Source organism: Canariomyces notabilis (assembly GCF_033297395.1).
Source record: "Canariomyces notabilis strain CBS 508.74 unplaced genomic scaffold N656scaffold_8, whole genome shotgun sequence".
In the NCBI taxonomy this organism is placed as follows: Eukaryota; Fungi; Ascomycota; class Sordariomycetes; order Sordariales; family Chaetomiaceae; genus Canariomyces; species Canariomyces notabilis.
The window spans coordinates 728,704-747,411 of NW_027041830.1; the positions used below are offsets into that span (position 1 = coordinate 728,704).

Genomic DNA, 18,708 nt, shown 5'->3' on the forward strand with positions numbered 1-18,708 from the left:
ATTGACTTCGCCAAGGTTCGGTCGGAAAGCAAAGGCAGGTGGGTGCATAAGGTACTGCATATCCATATGTGTACGGAGTTACTGCAGAGTCCCCTGGAACAACCTGAAGTCGTTACACAGTACATACGAGCGTAACGTTAGGTACTTAGTGTAGTGTAGGTACAAGCACCCACGAATACCTAGGTACCTGCAAAACGCTAATGTTTCCCGGTGCAGCTAAAAGGCAAGGGCTCGGCAGCCTAATTTGGTTTAGCCTCCCTCAGCCCAAGAGCAACGCGGCAACCCAGCAGCGGGCAAATTCCTCGACACATTTCCCACCTGTGGTTTCCTTTCGTCTCCGGGACACACACCTTCACACCTGACTGGCCAGAGCTGGTGAGCCAGGGTCGCCTGGGATGATTCCTGGCTCTGCCGCACCTCCTCTTTTTTCCCACTCCACAGACTTGCGGCGTAACCCTTCCATTTCTTCTCTCCGAATCAAACAGCTGAAGGAGTCGTCGAGTTGTCAACCGTTTGCGTCGCCTGCCTGCTCGCAGTCTCCAGGCGTAAGAATTCGCTACTGAGGATGAACGTCCTTTTGTCGCCGCAACCTCCGATCCTTCCTCATCAATACGAAAACAGTCGGCTCCCACCGCCACTATCCGGTATGCTCAATCTCCTCTCCTTTCTCCGTCCTTGATGCTTTATTAGCATCGAACTGCTGGTGCCATCGGGAGGGGCAGATAAGAGCTCCTCTGCATGGCTGGAATTTCAAGTCAAGTTAACTGACATTATCGCAGCCGCAACCTGCAGCATGGCTTCCAGAAAGCGGAAGGCCGATGACGAAAACGATGAGATGTCGGTATCTCCGTCAAGCTCACCTGCGACGTCTTCGAGGCAACTTGCGAGACCAGCGAAAAAGGTTCGAGGCGGCAGCGACATGGCTGGGCGGCCATTATCTCTTCCCCGGCTCCTCGAGACTCTCGACAACACACAACTGCGGACCGTCCTCCAGAAAATTTGCGAGCGTCATCCGGACATTGGGCAGGAGGTTGTGACGAGTGCGCCGCGGCCATCAGTCGCTTCAGCACTTCAGGTTCTGGGCGAATACCAAGAAAAATTGCGTGCCGCCGTTCCCTTTGGCCACTCGAGTTCCGACTACACTTATTTCCGAGTTAAGCAACCGCTCATTGCACTCATTGACGCCCTTTCCGACTTCACGCCGCAGTTCCTCCCGCCAGTCGAACAGCAAGCAAACATATCCTTACAGTACCTAGATGCCGCGACCAAGGTTATCCATGAGTTGCCCGACTGGGAGAGCCAACAATATCGGCATCACAAGGACAATGCCTACGATGAGATTTCGGGAGCATGGGCGCTGGTGATCACTGAGGCAGCGAAAAGAGGAGGCGGTTTTGCTCTGCACACGGGCGGCTGGGAACAGAGGCTGGCCAAGCACAACCAACAGTCTGGAGGAAAACTGGAGCAAGGAATGAATGCCATGGCAAACGAGGTCGGGTGGATGCGCAACAACTCGAATGCCCCATCGTCAGGCTCCTCCAGCTTGTCTGACCAGAATTCGATTTTGAACCAGCTGGTCAACGGCACTTACGGCTCACCGGTCCGTGTCGGTCCTTGGTAGGAACGTACCCAGCATGGGTTGGTATATCGGACCTTCGGAAGCGATCATTGCCATTTCTTTTCCTTTGTTATTCTCTTGGCACGAGGCATCGGGCGGCTGGCATAGATTCTTGGGAGGTGCTGGGTTAACGGCGTTAATTTTTTTTTTTTCCTATTTCTGATATCCATCGCATTTTCTGTGCGCTCTCGAGACTGCATTATCCCTCCTGTTCCTTCTACAGCGGATGGGCTAGATGGTGATACAGTCTTATGTTAGCGGCTGGTTCTTGTCACGACTTTTGTCTTTGTCTTTCACACACACTCTCTCTCGCTTTGTCACGCCCACACATCCCCTCGTAAATTATCTTATAGCAGCCAGGGGTGGTGGTCTCTCAAGCCTCGGATGTGGTACATATACAGCGGGTGTCTTACTTGTATTCTGGCCTTGGATCGTCCAGCAATATGCTGATAACCGGCATCTCACCGTTAGCTTGTGATGTTATTACTTGTGGTTGTACGGCGTATTATGTCTCTTGTCAGGTGATGGAGGCGATGCACCAGTAATAGATTATAGTCGTCTTCCATCGTCGTTCTGCTACGGAGAATCATCACCACACAGCATCTCTGCAGCCTCGCTGGTGAGAAAATTTAGGTGGGCCTAAGTAGTGTCTAGCCATGCCAGGCTTTACAGCACCGGCTACCTGATTGTCAGTTGGCATTATCGCAGATATGTCTCGGTGTACCCAGCGTCTATTCGGGATTATCCACAGGAGAATTGTTAGAGAAGCTGTCCAAGTCTGTCGCTCAGGTTCGGATTTACCCGGTTTATCGGTAGGTTTGCCCTAATTATTTGTTTTTGGACCTATGACGACATAGTTTGTCTGTTGTCTGGGGTACTATTTTGTTCGAGACTGGAATGTTTCGACCTCAGCTCACATTACATGAACCAAAATGTTTTCTTACCAATTACAAGATAACAAAAGATCAAAGGATACCCGACGCATAGTGGCCGAACCATTGGGCCATTCCCAGTGTTGCTTGCCCAGCAGCACAAGTGACCACTAACGCAAGTGGGGTGAGGGGCAGGTCTCTAACTAAGCGTTTAGGGAAGAGAGGCAAGCGTGCACGTGCAATGAAGTATTACAGATTGAAATTACCGATCTGGTATTGTAAAGTACAACCCACGTGACACCCTGTTTCCGACGTGCCCCATCGCGTCTTAGACGCGCGTGTTACAGTACAGTTAATGAACATCGCATCCCTCCTGCTCGACCATTTCAGCTCCCAAGTTTTGGCAGGCAACTCCCTAAAAGAGCGCTTTGAATCCTCTCCAAGATTCCCCTCAAGCAAACCTATGCATGAGAGCCATAGTTTCCAAGGCTACTCAAGATGCCCGCGTATGTTTACCGAACCACGCGTTGAGCGTGTTTCCTCTAGACACAGACAACTAACCTGGTGACACCAGTCCTGGCGATCAACATACCAGAATTGCGAACCCATTTCAACCACCACAACAGCGCATCTCTGAATACACTGCGCAAGAAATTGCCACATTACAGAGCCGACTCGAGAAGCAACTCGGGCCCGAATACATCTCCTCCCGCGCCGGCCCGTCAGGGCAAAAGGTACACTACATCAGTGCCGAGAAATGCATCGCACTTGCCAACGAGGTTTTCGGCTTCAATGGATGGTCCTCAAGCATCCAGGACCTCCAGGTTGATTTCGTCGATGAAAATCCGCAGACGCTCAAGGTCAGCCTCGGCCTATCGGTCGTTGTCCGCGTCACCCTACGCGATGGGACGTATCATGAAGATCTGGGATACGGACACATTGAGAACTGCAAGGGCAAGGCTGCCGCGTTTGAGAAGGCGAAGAAGGAGGGGACTACCGATGCTCTGAAGCGCGCCCTGAGACACTTTGGCAATGTGCTCGGTAACTGCATCTATGACAAGTCGTATCTGGCCAAGGTCACCAAGATGAAGGTGGCACCGGCGAAATTTGATGAGAGCTGTCTGCATCGGCACCCTGATTTTGTGGTTAAGAAGGAGCCCCCAGAGGGCGATACGTCTACGGGCGAGATGAGCGCACCGCCGCCTCCTGAGCGTATGCTACCTCGAGATTATCCACAGAAATGATTGCTAACAAAGAACTAGTGCCGTCCGCAGAATCATTTGAGGACTTTCTAGGCGGTATGGACCATGGAACCCTGCCTGTTGGATCTGGCTAACAGCTTAGCCATAGAATTTGATGAAGCGGACTTCAATATATCCGAGGAGGGCCACCCTGACTATGTCGTCCTACCGAACTCAAATCATACAGACTCCGCCAAAAGTGACCAAACTGTACAAAACGGCAATACCTCTATGCAACCGCCAGCGAGACAGCTGGCCAGAGCCGGTTCCACCGGCAGCATAAACTCTAGACAGCCGCCACAAACACCAAATCAGCACTCAGGCCGGCCCAACGCAAACGCATTAGCTACTGCACAAAGCCGTGTGCCACCCGGCGGCACTCGCGCACCACCACAATTCAACCAAAACCGACCCCCAGGCCAGCCCAACAATATCAAGCCTGCCCTACAAACTCATATGACCCCTCCCCCTGCTGGGGCTGACAATGCTGTAGCGCCCACAGGCGGCGGCGAAGTTGTCGGCTTCTTCTCAGCACGGGCCGTAAACCAGTTGCCTGAAGAATCGCTTGCCAACGGCCAGGTAGCACCCAAAGCAGGTCTTGCTTTCAATCCCCGACTAGACAGCCCGTCAATCCGCAAGACGCCTGGAATAGATCACACGAAGTCAAAGCCCGTCGCCCGTAACGGACAGCACGTCCCTCCGGCGACAACGCACAATGCGGAGGAGACCAGCGGACTAGGTTCTGGTTCCAAGCCTGGGATGCCGCCCCCACCGTTAGCCCTTGGAGGCGGAGGAGGAGGGGGAGGAGGGGGAGGAGGGGGAGGAGGGGGAGGCGGAGGAACGGGGTCAGGAGCGAGGCCCGCGGGCCCGCCGCTGGCAAGGGCCAACGCAGTCGTTAACCCTGCCCTGGACCAGACCAGGCGCATCGGGGCCCCTGGTTCTTCGAGTCCACTAGCCAACAGGGGCTCGTATCGTCCACCTACTATAATGAAGAGGCCTGCTCCTGGGGCGGCGCCTGCGACGGCTGGGACAGGAGGGGGAGGTGGTGGGGGTGGTGATGGGGATATGAGGACCCCATTATCGGATACGTCGACTAATATGCCGGTTGGGAATGCTAATGGAAATGGAAGTGGGAATGGGAATGGGAATGAAACTGGGCCAGAGGTGAAAAGGCAGAGGGTTTCATGAAGGTGCGAGGGTTAGGGGTTGGTAGGATGGGAGTTTGCTTGGTTCAGCATCGTTTATCTGCTCGCCTGCTAGGCGTTCACTGGGTGGTTACTCGCATGACTGGTTGTCTAGCGGTTATAGGCGCCCCCGGGGGAGGTTCACATCCCTTTTGTTGCTACCAATTATCGGGTCCTTACTCAGGCAATTGCGTGGCGCGTATAGACTGTACGATGGATTACTGCTTGATTCCGAGTCAAGATGCTAATAAGCCTCTCACCAAAACACTTAGGATCTAGGAGAGAAGCTAGTCGACTTGGTGAAAACAGTCAACGTTCAGTGTAACCCATAAAAGCGGCATCCTGAAGACTGTCTTTCCCGCCAAACCTGAGGGTTGTTGGGTACTCCGCGATACTGATTAACATCATCTGAGCTCTGATTGGACAATAACGGTGTACGTTACTGTACCATCGGCAGGGGTTGGGAACCGCGGCTTGGATCCGCCATGTCACATCAAGGCACGTGCTGACATCTTACACCTCGTTGCTGCTGCACAGGATAGGAAACATATTGTTCCCAAGTATACCATGACTATATAGAATATGACAGTGAATATATAAACCATGCAATCTGGGATATATTCCAGTGGAGGGAAGTGTCGTGATACAAGCCAGAGGTACTTGCAGTGACAGTACATCCAGGCCGTGGGGCTCTGGGGTTCCCCAGATTTTTTTAACGGGCCGCAATCGGACCCTTGGAGAGTCGGGTGTGACAGTAATAAAACCGATATTTTTTCATCCAAGTACTTGTACGCCTCGACTCGCAAGTGAATCCGCCAGCAGCGACTCACTTGGCCAGAAACAAGGTAGCAGCCATGAGGCCAATTGAACTCGCTGCCCGGTCGGGCGCGGCTCTAAAGGTATTTTTGGCCTCAATTACACGTCCCTCCACTGCCAGAACATGTCCAAACTAATGCGACGTCGCAGAGGGCCTTGCAAGCCCAGCAGCTACGCCGTGCCGCAAGCACCAGCACGCGGCCCGACTCCAGCGCGCACCTACCCCCAACGTACGAGAGACTCTACAACAAGTACTCCGAGGTCCGCCGGGTGCTGGGCGCGCAGCGACTGACCCTCGCCGAAAAGATCCTCTACAGCCATCTCGACAATGTTGAGGAGTCGCTCCTCTCCAACACCAATGGCGGCCGCGACATCCGGGGCACGGCCAACCTCAAGCTCAGGCCCGATAGGGTGAACATGCAGGACGCCTCGGCGCAGATGGCCCTTCTGCAGTTCATGTCGTGCAACCTGCCTCGGACTGCCATTCCCGCGAGCATTCACTGCGACCACCTGATCGTTGGCGAGCGCGGTGCCGACGATGACCTGTCCGCGGGCATCAGGACAAACCACGAGGTCTTTGCCTTTCTCGAGTCCGCGGCAAAGAGATATGGGATAGATTTCTGGCCTCCCGGTGCCGGCATCATCCACCAGACCGTCCTGGAGAACTATGCTCTGCCGGGCCTCATGATGCTGGGCACAGACAGCCATTCGCCCAACGCCGGCGGTCTTTGCACCATCACTATCGGGGTGGGCGGTGCCGACGCCGTCGAGGCCCTTGTTGGCGCACCCTGGGAGCTGAAGGCGCCCAAGATCCTGGGTGTCGAGCTAACGGGCAAGCTCGGCGACTGGGCGTCTCCCAAAGACCTGATTCTCCATCTCGCCGGCCTTCTTACTGTGCGCGGCGGTACCGGTTATATTGTTGAGTACTTCGGTCCGGGTGTTGAGACGCTGAGCTTGACTGGCATGGCCACGGTATGCAACATGGGTGCTGAGATTGGCGCAACCACGTCCATCTTCCCCTTTACGGCAGCGTCAGCCCGGTATCTCGAGGCGACTCGGAGAGGCCGGGCAGCCCGGGACGTCGCGCTCTTCCAGGAATTGCAGGGTGCCGGCGCCGGCGAGGATGCTTTCTTCAAATTCAAGGCCGACCAAGGCGCGCAATACGACGAACTGATACAGATCGACCTTTCTAAACTCGAACCGCATATCAATGGCCCTTTCACCCCGGATCTCTCAACCCCGTTATCGCAGTTCAAGGCAACAGTCCAGGAGCAAAAGTGGCCTGACAAGCTCTCTGCGGGTCTTATCGGCAGCTGTACCAACAGCTCTTACGAGGACATGACGCGCGTCAAGAGCATTGTCCTCGAGGCCGAGAAGGCCGGTCTGAAACCCAAGGCTGATTTCTACATTACTCCTGGTAGCGAGCAGATTCGGGCGACGCTCGAGAGGGACGGAACACTCGAGTCGTTCACTGAGGCCGGCGGTATCGTACTATCCAACGCCTGCGGTCCGTGCATCGGCCAGTGGAAGCGCATTGACGGGGTAGAGAAGGGCACCCCCAACGCCATTCTCACCTCGTACAACCGCAACTTCCGCGGCCGCAATGACGGCAACCCCGAGACTATGAATTTCCTCGCGTCGCCCGAGATCGTGACGGCCATGGCTTACGCGGGATCCACCACCTTCAATCCCATGACCGACTCTCTCACCACCCCGGACGGCAAGGAATTCCGCTTCCCCCCGCCGCGGGGCTTAGAGGGGCCCGAGACGCCATTTGAGCAGGGCCGGGCAGTCTTTGGCGTCGCTTCACAGCCGCCCGATCCGTCGGTAAAAGTAGCCATCTCACCCAGCTCGGAGCGGCTCGCGCTGCTGGAGCCGTTCGACCCGTTCCCGGAGTCGGACCTCACTGGGCTGCGCGTGCTGGTTAAGGTGGCGGGCAAGTGCACGACCGACACCATCTCGGCGGCGGGGCCCTGGCTCAAGTACAAGGGCCACCTGCCCAACATCAGCGCCAACACGCTCAACACGGCCGTCAATGCCGAAACGGGCGAGGTCAACGCGGCGTACGACCTGGACGGGTCGCGGCACACCATCCCGGACCTGGCGCGCAAGTGGAAGGACGAGGGTAGGGCCTGGCTCGTTGTCGCCGAGCACAACTACGGCGAGGGTTCAGCCCGCGAGCACGCCGCCCTCCAGCCGAGGTACCTCGGGGCGAGGATCATTGTGTGCAAGAGCTTTGCGAGAATCCACGAGACTAACCTGAAGAAGCAAGGGGTGGTGCCACTCACGTTTGCCGACCAGGCCGACTACGACAGGATCGCGGCCGGCGACGAGGTGACCACCGTCGGGCTGTACGAGATGCTGAGGAACGGCGGCCAGGGCGAGGTCAGCTTGCGCGTCACCAAGAAAGGCACAGGCGAGGAGTTCGTCATCCCCGTGCGCCATGCCGTCAGCCAGGACCAGGCCAAGTTCATCCTTGCGGGGAGTGCGCTCAATCTGCTTGCGAGGGGGTGATAAGTTAAAGGGCTGGCTTTGGAGCAAAAAAACAGGGAGGGCATTTACAGGTGTCGCTAGGGGCTTGGCTTGTTCATTGTGAATTTGTTTTGGTCAATCGCAATCGCATGCAGGAGTCGGTTAGAGAAATATACACGCGCCATACCCACTACGACTTGAGGTGCAGTATACATGTGGTTGCTCTCTCAAAGATGGGGTGCGTGGGTTGGAAAGTGCGATGCGAGTCTAGAACTTTGGATAATGCATACCAAGAGTCGTAGCGCCGCACAACAGTCCGCAGGGGCTGCCATATATCACGTACCGGGCATTTCACATACCCGAACCAGAGGAATAAGGGAAGAGTAAGGAAAACAAGGCCGACGTCAAAAAAGTCAGAGAAAGTTATTGTCACCAAACCAATTCCACTGGTCCAATGCTATGAGCCTGGACTTGATGAGTCAAGGTACGCTTCGAAGCAGAAGGTCTTCGCAGTCTCTGAAGTCTCAACATACCTAGCGCTCACAACTTATGTCTCTTAAGACCCGTATGTATGTACCGGTATGGACAGTAGCGTATTAGTCATGCATCCAACGTCCCTTCAACTTAAGGTACAGTACATGCGACTCTGCGAAATACTCCGTCGACGAAGTTATCATGATTGCAGTAGTGATAGTGCCTACTGCCTAGCGCTCGGGGTATTTGTCTTCACTCATTCTTGACAGGCAGTCGTCACGCTGCCGAAAATGTCCTCTGGACTCGATTTGCTGTATGGGCAGTACTATTTTCTATATAAGACCTAGACCAGCACGTCCCCACACGACTTTGTATCGTAGGGCCTTTGGCCCCCTGGACGTTAAGCGTAAACAACAACATATTTGTCTTCACACTTGGTTTACCTAGATAGTTATGGCCTCGCCCATCAAGCAAATAATTAGGCATTCTTACCTGGTACCTAGTATACAGTGCCTAATCCTATCAGTATGGTTCAAAGGAACGAAAGCTGCTTCTGTGGAATGCCAGTTGGATTTTAAGACGACTGTCTTGCGATTGGAATCGTGACTTGTTTGCGGACTTGGGGTAGTCATTGAGAAGAGTATTGAAACAGGGACTAGCCGATATTGAACATTTGGTGAGACCGTCAGCCCAGTGCTATTATTGCTGCGGATAATCAAGCCCAACGATGGATCAGATCACGGTGGTAATAATAATGGCGCTGCCCCGTGTGTCAAGCTCGTCTGAGGGTCTCCCATGGGGGTGGATAGGAAAATAGTAAGGAGGTAAGCATAGCATGAAAGTCAGGCGTGGATTTGGATAGTGCTGCTATATACGGCTTGAAACGTATAAGTGTACTGTACTTGGTTTCTTCTCGCCACCGCCGCAGCCTGTAAGGGGATCTTCATTCTTCGGGTTTGGACCGCACTGCAGGCTTTCGGTCTCAGGTCAGACTCTGTGTCTTGTGGAGCGTATAGTGTCACTGGACGGTGAGTCGAATTGGTGCGCAACATATCTGGACGCCATGTTGTCCGATTTTTCAAAAAGCGCAGTATGTCGACACCCGTCAGTTCACAGTTGGCCAGGGGTGAATATGGCACCTGAGAAGCAAGCAAGCCTCCTGTCAACTCCAAAACTGTACTGATATGTCTAGTCCACGAACACACCTTGGGGCTTGTGAACTGAAACCCCTTCTTGCAACTCCCAAAGTTGCGTGGGAAGCCTGAAGAGAAGTCTCGCATGAGTGAGAGCCAACTTATTGCGGTCACACAAGCCTAAGGCCTATCATTATCTGCTTGTGGTTAGTATAGATGTCTTGGAATAGAGCGTCTGTATCAGCCAGTCTTCTCTCATCACCGCTTTCACCAGGCAGGATAATAACATCATCAGTACCTATCTAGCTGACAACGATGGACCGAATCAGCTTCATATGTACCTTATATATATATATAAGACTAAACCTCATCCAAGCTTGTACCTCGTGCCTCCTCTCAACCCTTGGACTGCTCGGCAGTGGGCACCAAGCCACCCAGCCATAGCCGCTCTTTCCCTCTCCCCCATTTCATCCCATCTCCAGCAGGCAGCAAGCCCTTGATATCCAAGTTCCAACACGGAACTCAGCGTGGTCGACTCCCCGGATTAGCCAAGTGGCTATGCAGGGTCGATGTCCCCTCAGCAGCCTTGTGTTCCTTGAGCAGGCCTCAAGTTCGAACCTGGCGCTGGGCCCGAAGCAAAAACCGTTCTGGCCTGCAGTCCGGTTTTTCGTAGCAGGGACACCTGCCTAACCAAGTGGTTAGGTGGCTGCCCTGTGAGCTTTTTGTTCTTTTTTCGAGATCTGGTCCTTTCAATCTCATGCTCCATTCTTCGATGTCAAATTCCAACATGAAGTCAGTATGGAATACAACTTGTACTCGAGATATACCGGTCAAGTATCAATTATCAACCTTCCACGACCACATCTATAGGGTCTAATGGTTTATACTGTAGGAGATTAAAAGTTGCTTGAACTTGCTTCGGCTGAAATGACACAGTGACAAAAATCAGAGCGCCTTTCAGTCATCTTCGTCGTGTATACACACACACTGGAGGTCATGAATATCGTCCAGATTCCCCCGCATCTCTTAAGAGTTACGAAAAGCAAGGTAGACTGGTAGAGTTGATTGGCATGCAGGGAAGCGTGCGAGAAGGCCGGGTCATCTCCTGAGTCGCAACACCGCAGCCCCGCGTGGACAGTACCCGTATCGAATGAAATCAGAAGCCAGGTGGCGGCCGTCCTTCCCTCTCTGGTGGATTCAACAGAGCTCTTGAGCTTCGAGATACAGTATTGCAGTATTGCTGCGGCCAGGACATTTAGACCGTGCATAACATTGGCCATTACCTACCTACAATCCAACATAGCTGAGAATAAGTAGATACAGCTGCCTTCAGGTGAGTCCCTCTTAATCTGATATGTATTGTACATTCCTTAAAGTCACCTAAGGAGTACGGAGTACTAGCAGTAACGGTAGGCCACAATGAAGCAGTGGAATTTGGGCAGCTACCTAAGGTACTCAGCGAGATTCTGAGGTCGTTCGCCATTTGCCAAGACGTGGTAACCGTATAGCTTTTGAGAGTATCGCAACTTCAATTGCCAACCCATGCAAAGAGTGTATGTTACATCGGCAACAGAAGCTGACCACCTGACTTCAGAAATGGCTGTAACAAAAAGCCAAATGCGTCTAACATGCTGCATGCAAAGCAAAAAGCGTCAAGCCCGTCCTCACAGCGGCAGATCCCCCCTCCAGTCCCTTTACGAGCCATCACCACCAGGCGGAGAACGCCTCGGCCTTGATCGTCCTCCAAGTCAGAGGAATGCATAACACAGCTCTGCAGTCAGCACAGTTTCCCACCTTCGTCCCAACCGGTTTATTGTCCACTTGCGCCCATAAGGTAGTTACGTAGATACACAGGAAGGGGCTTAGACAGAGAGGTGTCATGACCGAACACCTATCTTCCCTCCACGCCCCCTTCTTGGATTTGGGGCCGTCGCCCCGCTCACCCCCTCGCCGCCGCTCCCACTGGCATGCCCACCACCACCACCACCACCAGTCCCATTGACAACCCCATTCTCCACCGCATCATCCTCCCCATGTCCATTCCCATGATTCCCGTTAGCCCCCTTCAACCGCTTCAGCACCCTGACCCAGGCCGGATTCTCGGCCATCTTTTCGGGCAGGGTATCCTCGAACGCGGCAGCCGCTTCCGCTCTTTCCGCCCGCCGTAGCTGCGCCCGCAAGCTGTGTGCCGCTCGTCCAAAGTTGGCCTTTCTCCCCCCGCGGGCCTCGATCTCGGCTTGTTTGGCAGCCAGCCAGGCGGGTGAGTGGGACTGAGGCCAGTGGATGCGGGGGTCGATCCCAGCAAAGACAGGTTCGTCGGGGGGCAGTTTTTCTGCTTTTGTGGTATCATTTGATGCTGTCGCTGCTGCTTCTGTTGTTTCCGTCGCTGTAGGTATAGGCGGTTGTCCAGGGATGCCAGTACTGTCAATTTGCAGTCCCGGAGGAGGCGTTGAGGCCAAGGGTTGGGAGTAGATCAAGGCGTCAAAGATGGAGGCGTCCACTACCTTTGGTGTTGGGGGTGGCCGTCGCCTTTTGGTGGGAAGGGGTGCTGGAGATGGGAACTGGATAGTCTGGTATGTGGTTTGTGATTCTCTCCTCTTTTCGGGGGATGGACCTTTTGTTTGCCCGTTCAGGGGATCAGATATCCTCTGCGTGTGATGTGGCGAGCCAGAAAGGACTTCAGCTTGGACTCCTGATGGAATTGAGCTGTTAATCTTTCCCATCCAATAATCTTTGACGCCTTCATTAAGTGAGAAAGTCGATAATTTCTCTCTGCGATTCGTCCTTAGGATGCTTTCGGCAGAACCGTTTACATATGGACCTAGTAGATCGGAGGGCTCACTCGAGACGGGGTCTTGGGGGCTATCGATGAAGCGTAGAGTAGACAGCTGTGATGGCATTCTCCTCACAGCATTCTTGGAAGCCAGTTTCACAGTCGGCCTGGCTACTTTCTCTGGGGATTTGCTTAGCCGTTGAGAGGAATTGACGGATGCTCGGCGCTGAGGTTGCGGGACGGAGGGTCCGTCCGCCTTCTCCTCTGGTTCGGCCCCGGCTGTCGACGGCCTAGACGTCGCCCTCCCATTCATCTGCGATACTGGTGAATGCCCTGTGGAAGGAGATAACCGTTGCCTTTTCCTCGGGGACTCGCCATCTTGCGAAGGTCCCGGGCTGGCGGGCGGTGACCGAACAGACAAATTGGGTGCCACGGGTTCTGGCGAGGGCGGTGATAGGGTGGACTCCCCGCGGGATGGTGGCGTGCTAGGCTTCGGTGCGGGTTGCTGGGGGATGAAGGGCGGCGCTTTCACATTCTCGACACTGGCAGTTTTACGCATCACGATGGGATTTCGTAGCAACAGCAGCTTCTTGTGCTTTGACGTTGCAACGCCTTGGGAGAATGGTGAGGATTGCGAGAGACCGGTCGAATCACAATCACGCGGCTGGTGAGACGGGTTAGGGCTAGGTGCCGGCCCTGATGGCGCACGTGCGCCATTCGTTGAAGCAGCATCTCGGCTGCCGCTGGATTTTGTGAGGGTCCGCAGGTGCGCTTGACACAACGCTTCGTGGTGACCGTCGATTTTCTCCGAGCAACCCGGAAAGGGACAGTCAATGATAAGGCGCGCCGGTTCGAGACATTGACTCTTGAAGGAAGAGGTAGTGGTGCTGGAAGACACGGAAGCAAAGGATGTGACAATTGAGCCAGATGGAGCCATGGTAACGGAGAAGGATGCTTCCTCAGCCGAAGCGGCAGGTATGGGAGAAGTAGCCCGCAGTGACAACAGCGACTTGTTGTCATAGTAATAGCCTTGGCTTATCTGTCTGTGAGCAGCGAAGCAGCCTTTGCAAACCTGGATTGCCGCTGCCAGAATATGTTAGTGGATCCGCATCTCAACCAGAGCAAAGCCTCAAACTGGATCTTGTCTATACTATGGGATAAGAGGTGATGGTGAAATAACAGAACGAAAATAACGAGGACATGGTTGCGCGGGAATATAGGCTACAAAATGGACAGAGTGGGGGCTGCCATTTTGGGTTGGGCGTCTGGTGTGGCGGTTCGAGTCTAATTGCTTTGAATGTAACAGGGGGATAGGGAGGGAGTTGGGATAAGAGAGACAGTACTACTCGGATACGCAGTGCGGGGATGGATAACACATGTAATGTAAAGTACGGGTAGTGTAGGTATGGATAGGAACCTACATGAGCACCCTTGGAAGGGCCCGATAGCATGCCGAATGATGATGCCCGTCTCTCTCTCCTGAATACTCAAGGGAGTCAAGGCAGCCTCCTCCGCCTTGCATCTAGAAGAGCCCGCCCTGCGAGTGGTTTGTAACGGTTAGCATAGCTGCTACAGCCGGGATGGGCGGATAAGAATTCAAAATAGCATTCGTAATCAAACACGCCAATGTGTCTCAGGTCTTTTCAGTCCATTATTCGGTCGTCATCCAGCAGCGCAGCAACAACGGTTTCGTGGTTCCGACATGACGGGACGGACCACCTAGGGGACTAGGCGAGCAAGGTTTGGCACCGTCGGCGAGTGCGAGCCTTGTGCCATGATTGTCTGCCACAGCCTTTGGGTTCGGCTTCGTAAAATCAATGAAAACCAAACTCCGGGAAGTGGCAGCGCCGGAGACACGGGTCGCCAGCGTATTTTGATATATCCAACCGCCAAGCATCGTGCTGCCGGCTACCTTGGGGCAGCATGTGGAAGCCGAAGTCGACAGGGCAGTGGATGCGCTGTAGCGTCACAGCCGCGCCACTCAGAACCACAATACCAGAAGGGCGCAAGGCTGTCTGACCTTTTACCAGTTGCTCATCATCGACACCGAGAGGTATTGCTCTCGTAGCGTAGTAGGAACATATGATAAACGGGGAAAGGAGATATTGAAAAGTAGAAGACGATAGGTATGCTTACCTCGGTGAGACGGACAGGATCTTGGAGCTAGCCGTTGTTTACCTATCTTTACAAATTACGGCGTGAGCACCTAGCAGCAGCCAGCCGTCTCTCACTTGTCCACGGAATTGAAACGAGCCGCCCGCTTGAGGCTCGGGGATATAATTCCCTGCGAGTGTTGCTCACAAGGATTGGGTCATATGTTTCGTTGCTGGCAAAGTGCTCTGGCTTTGAGTTGTGAATGCGACACGATTAGCTTGATTATGGAGGGTGAGAGCGTTGGAGAAAGAGACAGATTGGACAGTCCTGATGGTTCTCAAGCACCACCTGCACCCTTTGCCTGCCTTCTGCTAGTAACTTAACGCTAGCGCTTGAGGTCCGTGCACATTGGCAGAATTCCTCACACTGCTTGTGAGCAAGTCTCTCCGCCTGCCATTCATAGCTTAGCGTGCCAAGCCTCGATTGATCTCGCGATACGGATAACGTTGACAGGTTGCAGCTTGTTGATAACGTTAGGCATCACTTTGTGCCATTCGAAGACGACGAGGCCTATTCAACAACCCAGAAACTCTTGTTATTAGGTTCAGCAGACCGAGACAACGACACTGCGAGTCGAACCTACTCCGTGATGGACTTCCTCAAGTCGGCCGTCGCCTCGGCGATGGCCAAGGGGCCCCCTTTCCCCTATACATTCGGCGACAAAGTCGATTCGGACCCCTCAATCTGGACACTCTACAATGGCACTCGTCGCGTGAGTTCTTGCCCGTCAGCAAGACATCTGCATACCTGACAATGAGCTAAGGGGACTGTTTTCGCTTCAGGAAGACGGCTCGAATTGCAGTATCTTTTCGTTCGACATCGCCGCCAACCGATCTGCCCTGCCGCTCGCCAAGAATGCCCTGAAGAAGCTACGGACGCTGCGGCACCCGGGTGTCATTAAGGTGCTCGATACCGCTGAAGTATGATGCTTGCCCAGTCGCTGTGGAATTCCGAGCCTGATGCATTTGAAAAGTCAGATTCCTACATCTACATTGCGACCGAGCGACTAGTACCCTTACGGTGGCATGTTAAACGAAGCAGTTTGAGTCCCGAGACGGTGAAATGGGGTCTTTATAACATTGCGGTCTGTCTCTCGAAGCACCAGGCGGTGTCATGAAGAGGATCAATACGGCTGACGCTGAATTGTAGAGGACCATCAAGTTCATCAACGACGAAGCATCATCAGTGCACGGCAGTCTAAAGGTTGCCTCAGTCTATACAACTGAAAGCGGCGAGTGGAAACTTGGTGGGTTTGAGGTCCTCAGCAACGTCAAGGACGACGATGCCGTTGTATACGTAGGCCACAGACCTTCTATCCGGTTCGGGACATTCAGGGGCTAACTGGGACTAGACATACGGCAGCCTTGTGCCGGATTCGGGACGGTATACGCCTCCCGAGCTAGCAAAGTCGGGCTGGGATGCCATCAAGCGTATCCCCCACTCGGCTGTAGATGCCTATGATTTCGGTGCTCTAATCTATGAGGTTTTCAATGGCACATTCAATGGCGGCGACCAGGCCGGCCAAACCAAGAATATTCCACCTAGTATGCACTCCAGCTACAAGCGTCTCACAAATGCCAACCCGAAGGCGAGGCTCAGCGTTGCCCATTTCCTTCAACAAGGCCTTCGGAGCGGCTCTTTCTTTGATACCCCCCTTATTAAACTAACCGACGGAGTTGAAAACCTGGGAGTCAAGACACCAGAAGAACGGGAAGCCTTTCTAGAGTACGTGTTTGATTTTTTTTTCTCTACGTCACCAGACTGCTCTGTGCTGACCGCGCTCAGTGATCTAGAGCAACTTACAGACGACTTTCCCGAAGACTTCTTCAAGATGAAAGTTCTGCCAGAGCTGTTGAAATCAGTCGAGTTTGGTGGTGGAGGCCCCAAAGCATTTGGTCTTGTTATGAAGATTGCCACGAAGCTTTCAGACGAGGACTTTGACGCCAAGGTCACTCCTGTTTTGATTCGACTGTTTGGCAACCCTGACAGAGCGATCAGGGTGTGTTTGCTGGACAACCTACCACTCATGATCAATCGGCTGTCTCAAAAAGTGGTGAACGATAAGATATTCCCACAAATAGTAGGTTGCGTCTCCTATTTCACTTTCGTCAGCTTGATGTTGATGTATCTAGGTTACCGGGTTCACGGACCTTGCTCCGGTTGTACGGGAACAAACGTTGAAGTCGGTCCTCACCCTAATCACAAAGCTCTCGGATCGAACTATCAACGGAGACTTGCTCAAATACCTCGCAAAGACGGCCAATGACGAGCAACCCGGAATTCGCACTAACACGACCATCTGTCTTGGGAAAATTGCGAAGCACCTTGGGTCCTCTTCAAGGGCCAAAGTCCTGATAGCCGCCTTCACCCGCTCGCTCAGGGACCCCTTCGTTCACGCCCGGAATGCCGCTCTGATGGCTCTCGCAGTGACAGTGGAGTACTTCTCCGAAGAGGACTGTGCCTTCCGCATCCTACCCGCTATCAGCCCCTCCCTCATAGACAAGGAGAAGCTCATCCGCGATCAGGCAAGCAAGACACTCGATATCTACCTCCAGAAAATTCGCAAACATGCCGCCAACATGCCGGATACCGCTTTACCGCCGGAAACCGTCGCCGCGGGAGGGGGCGGCCCAAGAATGAGTACTCCTCAGCCTACCGAATCGACAGCAGCCTCATGGGCAGGCTGGGCTATATCATCATTCACGAACAAGTTGTCAGCAGCAGCGGGCGAGATACAGTCCTCTGCCACCGCATCATCCGCGGGTACAACCGGCGCTACCGCGAACGGATCATTGTTGTCCCCTTCTACCCGCCCTACCATCTTTTCCACTTCATCCTCACCGGGGCCACAACGGCAGGGATTCAAGTCCCCTCCGCCGTCATCCGGCCGGCCCACGTCAGCGTCCGCCAACAGGGACGCCTCCTTCGTCCCGGGCAATGGTGAGGATAACGACGGGGACGACGCGGCCGACGCATGGGGCGACATGGACGACCTTGACGAAGGGCAAGACCCGCAACCAGAAGATTTCTTTAGCAGCAGTGCTGCCGAAGACAGCAAGTCCCAACAACAAAAGAAACCGGCTTCTGCCGCTACCGTCGTCACGCCGTTCAATGACGACGGTTCCGAGCCGGATTTCGCCGGCTGGCTGGCAGCCCAGGCCGAGAAGAAGAAGGCTACTAACAAGAATAAAATCCTTGGTGGTGGCAGCGGCGGTGGTGGTGGTGGTCTGCCGAAAGGGCTGGCCAAGAGTGGGGCGAGTGGGAGTGGGAGTGCTCCTTCGGCGATGAAAAAGGCGGCGCCGGCGTCTGCGTCTTCGTCCAAAGCAACTAAGGGCTCAGCGACGACGGCGGCGGGTGCGGCGGTCAAGAAAACAATTGATATGAAACCTAAGAACACAGATGACGATGATGGATGGGGAGGGTGGTAGGGTTGTTAGTTATTTTTTTGTTCTGGCGATATATATCATAGAGCGGGTATGGCTGGGGATTTGGGTACTGTACTGTGCAGATAAGGGGTTGAAGGTGCTTCGGCTCAGGGGTTGCATTTTGAGTTGGCAGGCGTGTGTTTGTAGATACTACTCGCAATGCGTGGCCTCATGCTCTGACTTGCCCGTAATTGACGTATTTGAAATCCTGCATTGGGAAGAGGAAAAGACGGGAAGAGAGAGTTAGCAGCTAAGTGTCCTAAAGCTTAGTGCGGAGGCGATTCCAGCCTGACAATTGATTCAAGGATCAAGATGAGTCCATTTGTTGCTACCTGAATTCATTATAGCGTACGAAAGGCCATAAACTCGCCGGTCATTAAGATGTACATAGAAGACAACCAATCCTTGTCCATGCCGGACATTCAGTCAGCTGGTATCATCAGACTAGCGGCTTAGCCAGTCGAAAACGCGAAGGAATAACCGTATCCTCATTTCTAGAGACAAACCCAATCTTGCTTCTTGCGCTTCGGCTTGGGAATGGGGATT

General features: G+C 53.8%; 4 protein-coding genes across 4 annotated transcripts; 3 read left to right on the forward strand and 1 right to left on the reverse strand.

The window, feature by feature from the left end:
- Positions 1–390: 390 nt before the first annotated feature.
- On the forward strand, positions 391–4,919 carry N656DRAFT_836474 (Cut8-domain-containing protein; the record flags this gene model as incomplete). Its single annotated transcript, XM_064818780.1, has 6 exons — positions 391–644; positions 780–1,617; positions 3,065–3,702; positions 3,753–3,788; positions 3,841–3,941; positions 3,984–4,919. Exons 1-6 carry the CDS (start codon positions 566–568, stop codon positions 4,917–4,919), a joined length of 2,628 nt encoding a protein of 875 aa, XP_064671151.1. The 5' UTR covers positions 391–565.
- Positions 4,920–5,527: 608 nt separating this feature from the next.
- Positions 5,528–8,604, forward strand: N656DRAFT_828647 (aconitate hydratase). Its single transcript, XM_064818549.1, has 2 exons — positions 5,528–5,814; positions 5,882–8,604. The coding sequence occupies exons 1-2, from the start codon at positions 5,770–5,772 to the stop codon at positions 8,243–8,245; spliced, it is 2,409 nt and encodes an 802-aa protein (XP_064671152.1). The 5' UTR covers positions 5,528–5,769; the 3' UTR covers positions 8,246–8,604.
- Positions 8,605–11,687: 3,083 nt separating this feature from the next.
- On the reverse strand, positions 11,688–13,520 carry N656DRAFT_767904 (uncharacterized protein; the record flags this gene model as incomplete). The annotated part of the gene is made up of 1 exon (XM_064813586.1): positions 11,688–13,520. One exon carries the CDS (start codon positions 13,518–13,520, stop codon positions 11,688–11,690), a length of 1,833 nt encoding a protein of 610 aa, XP_064671153.1.
- Positions 13,521–15,326: 1,806 nt separating this feature from the next.
- N656DRAFT_751812 (ARM repeat-containing protein) lies at positions 15,327–18,274 on the forward strand (the record flags this gene model as incomplete). The annotated part of the gene is made up of 7 exons (XM_064813021.1): positions 15,327–15,449; positions 15,520–15,657; positions 15,711–15,821; positions 15,887–16,033; positions 16,089–16,462; positions 16,523–16,817; positions 16,870–18,274. 7 exons carry the CDS (start codon positions 15,327–15,329, stop codon positions 18,163–18,165), a joined length of 2,484 nt encoding a protein of 827 aa, XP_064671154.1. The 3' UTR covers positions 18,166–18,274.
- Between the last annotated feature and the right edge of the window lie 434 nt (positions 18,275–18,708).

Excerpts from the sequence above, each read along its gene's own strand:
- N656DRAFT_828647 (XM_064818549.1), top strand. The coding sequence starts at position 5,770 with ATGAGGCCAATTGAACTCGCTGCCCGGTCGGGCGCGGCTCTAAAG. Across the intron at positions 5,815-5,881 it reads GGTCGGGCGCGGCTCTAAAG|AGGGCCTTGCAAGCCCAGCA; the intron begins GTATTTTTGGCC and ends GCGACGTCGCAG.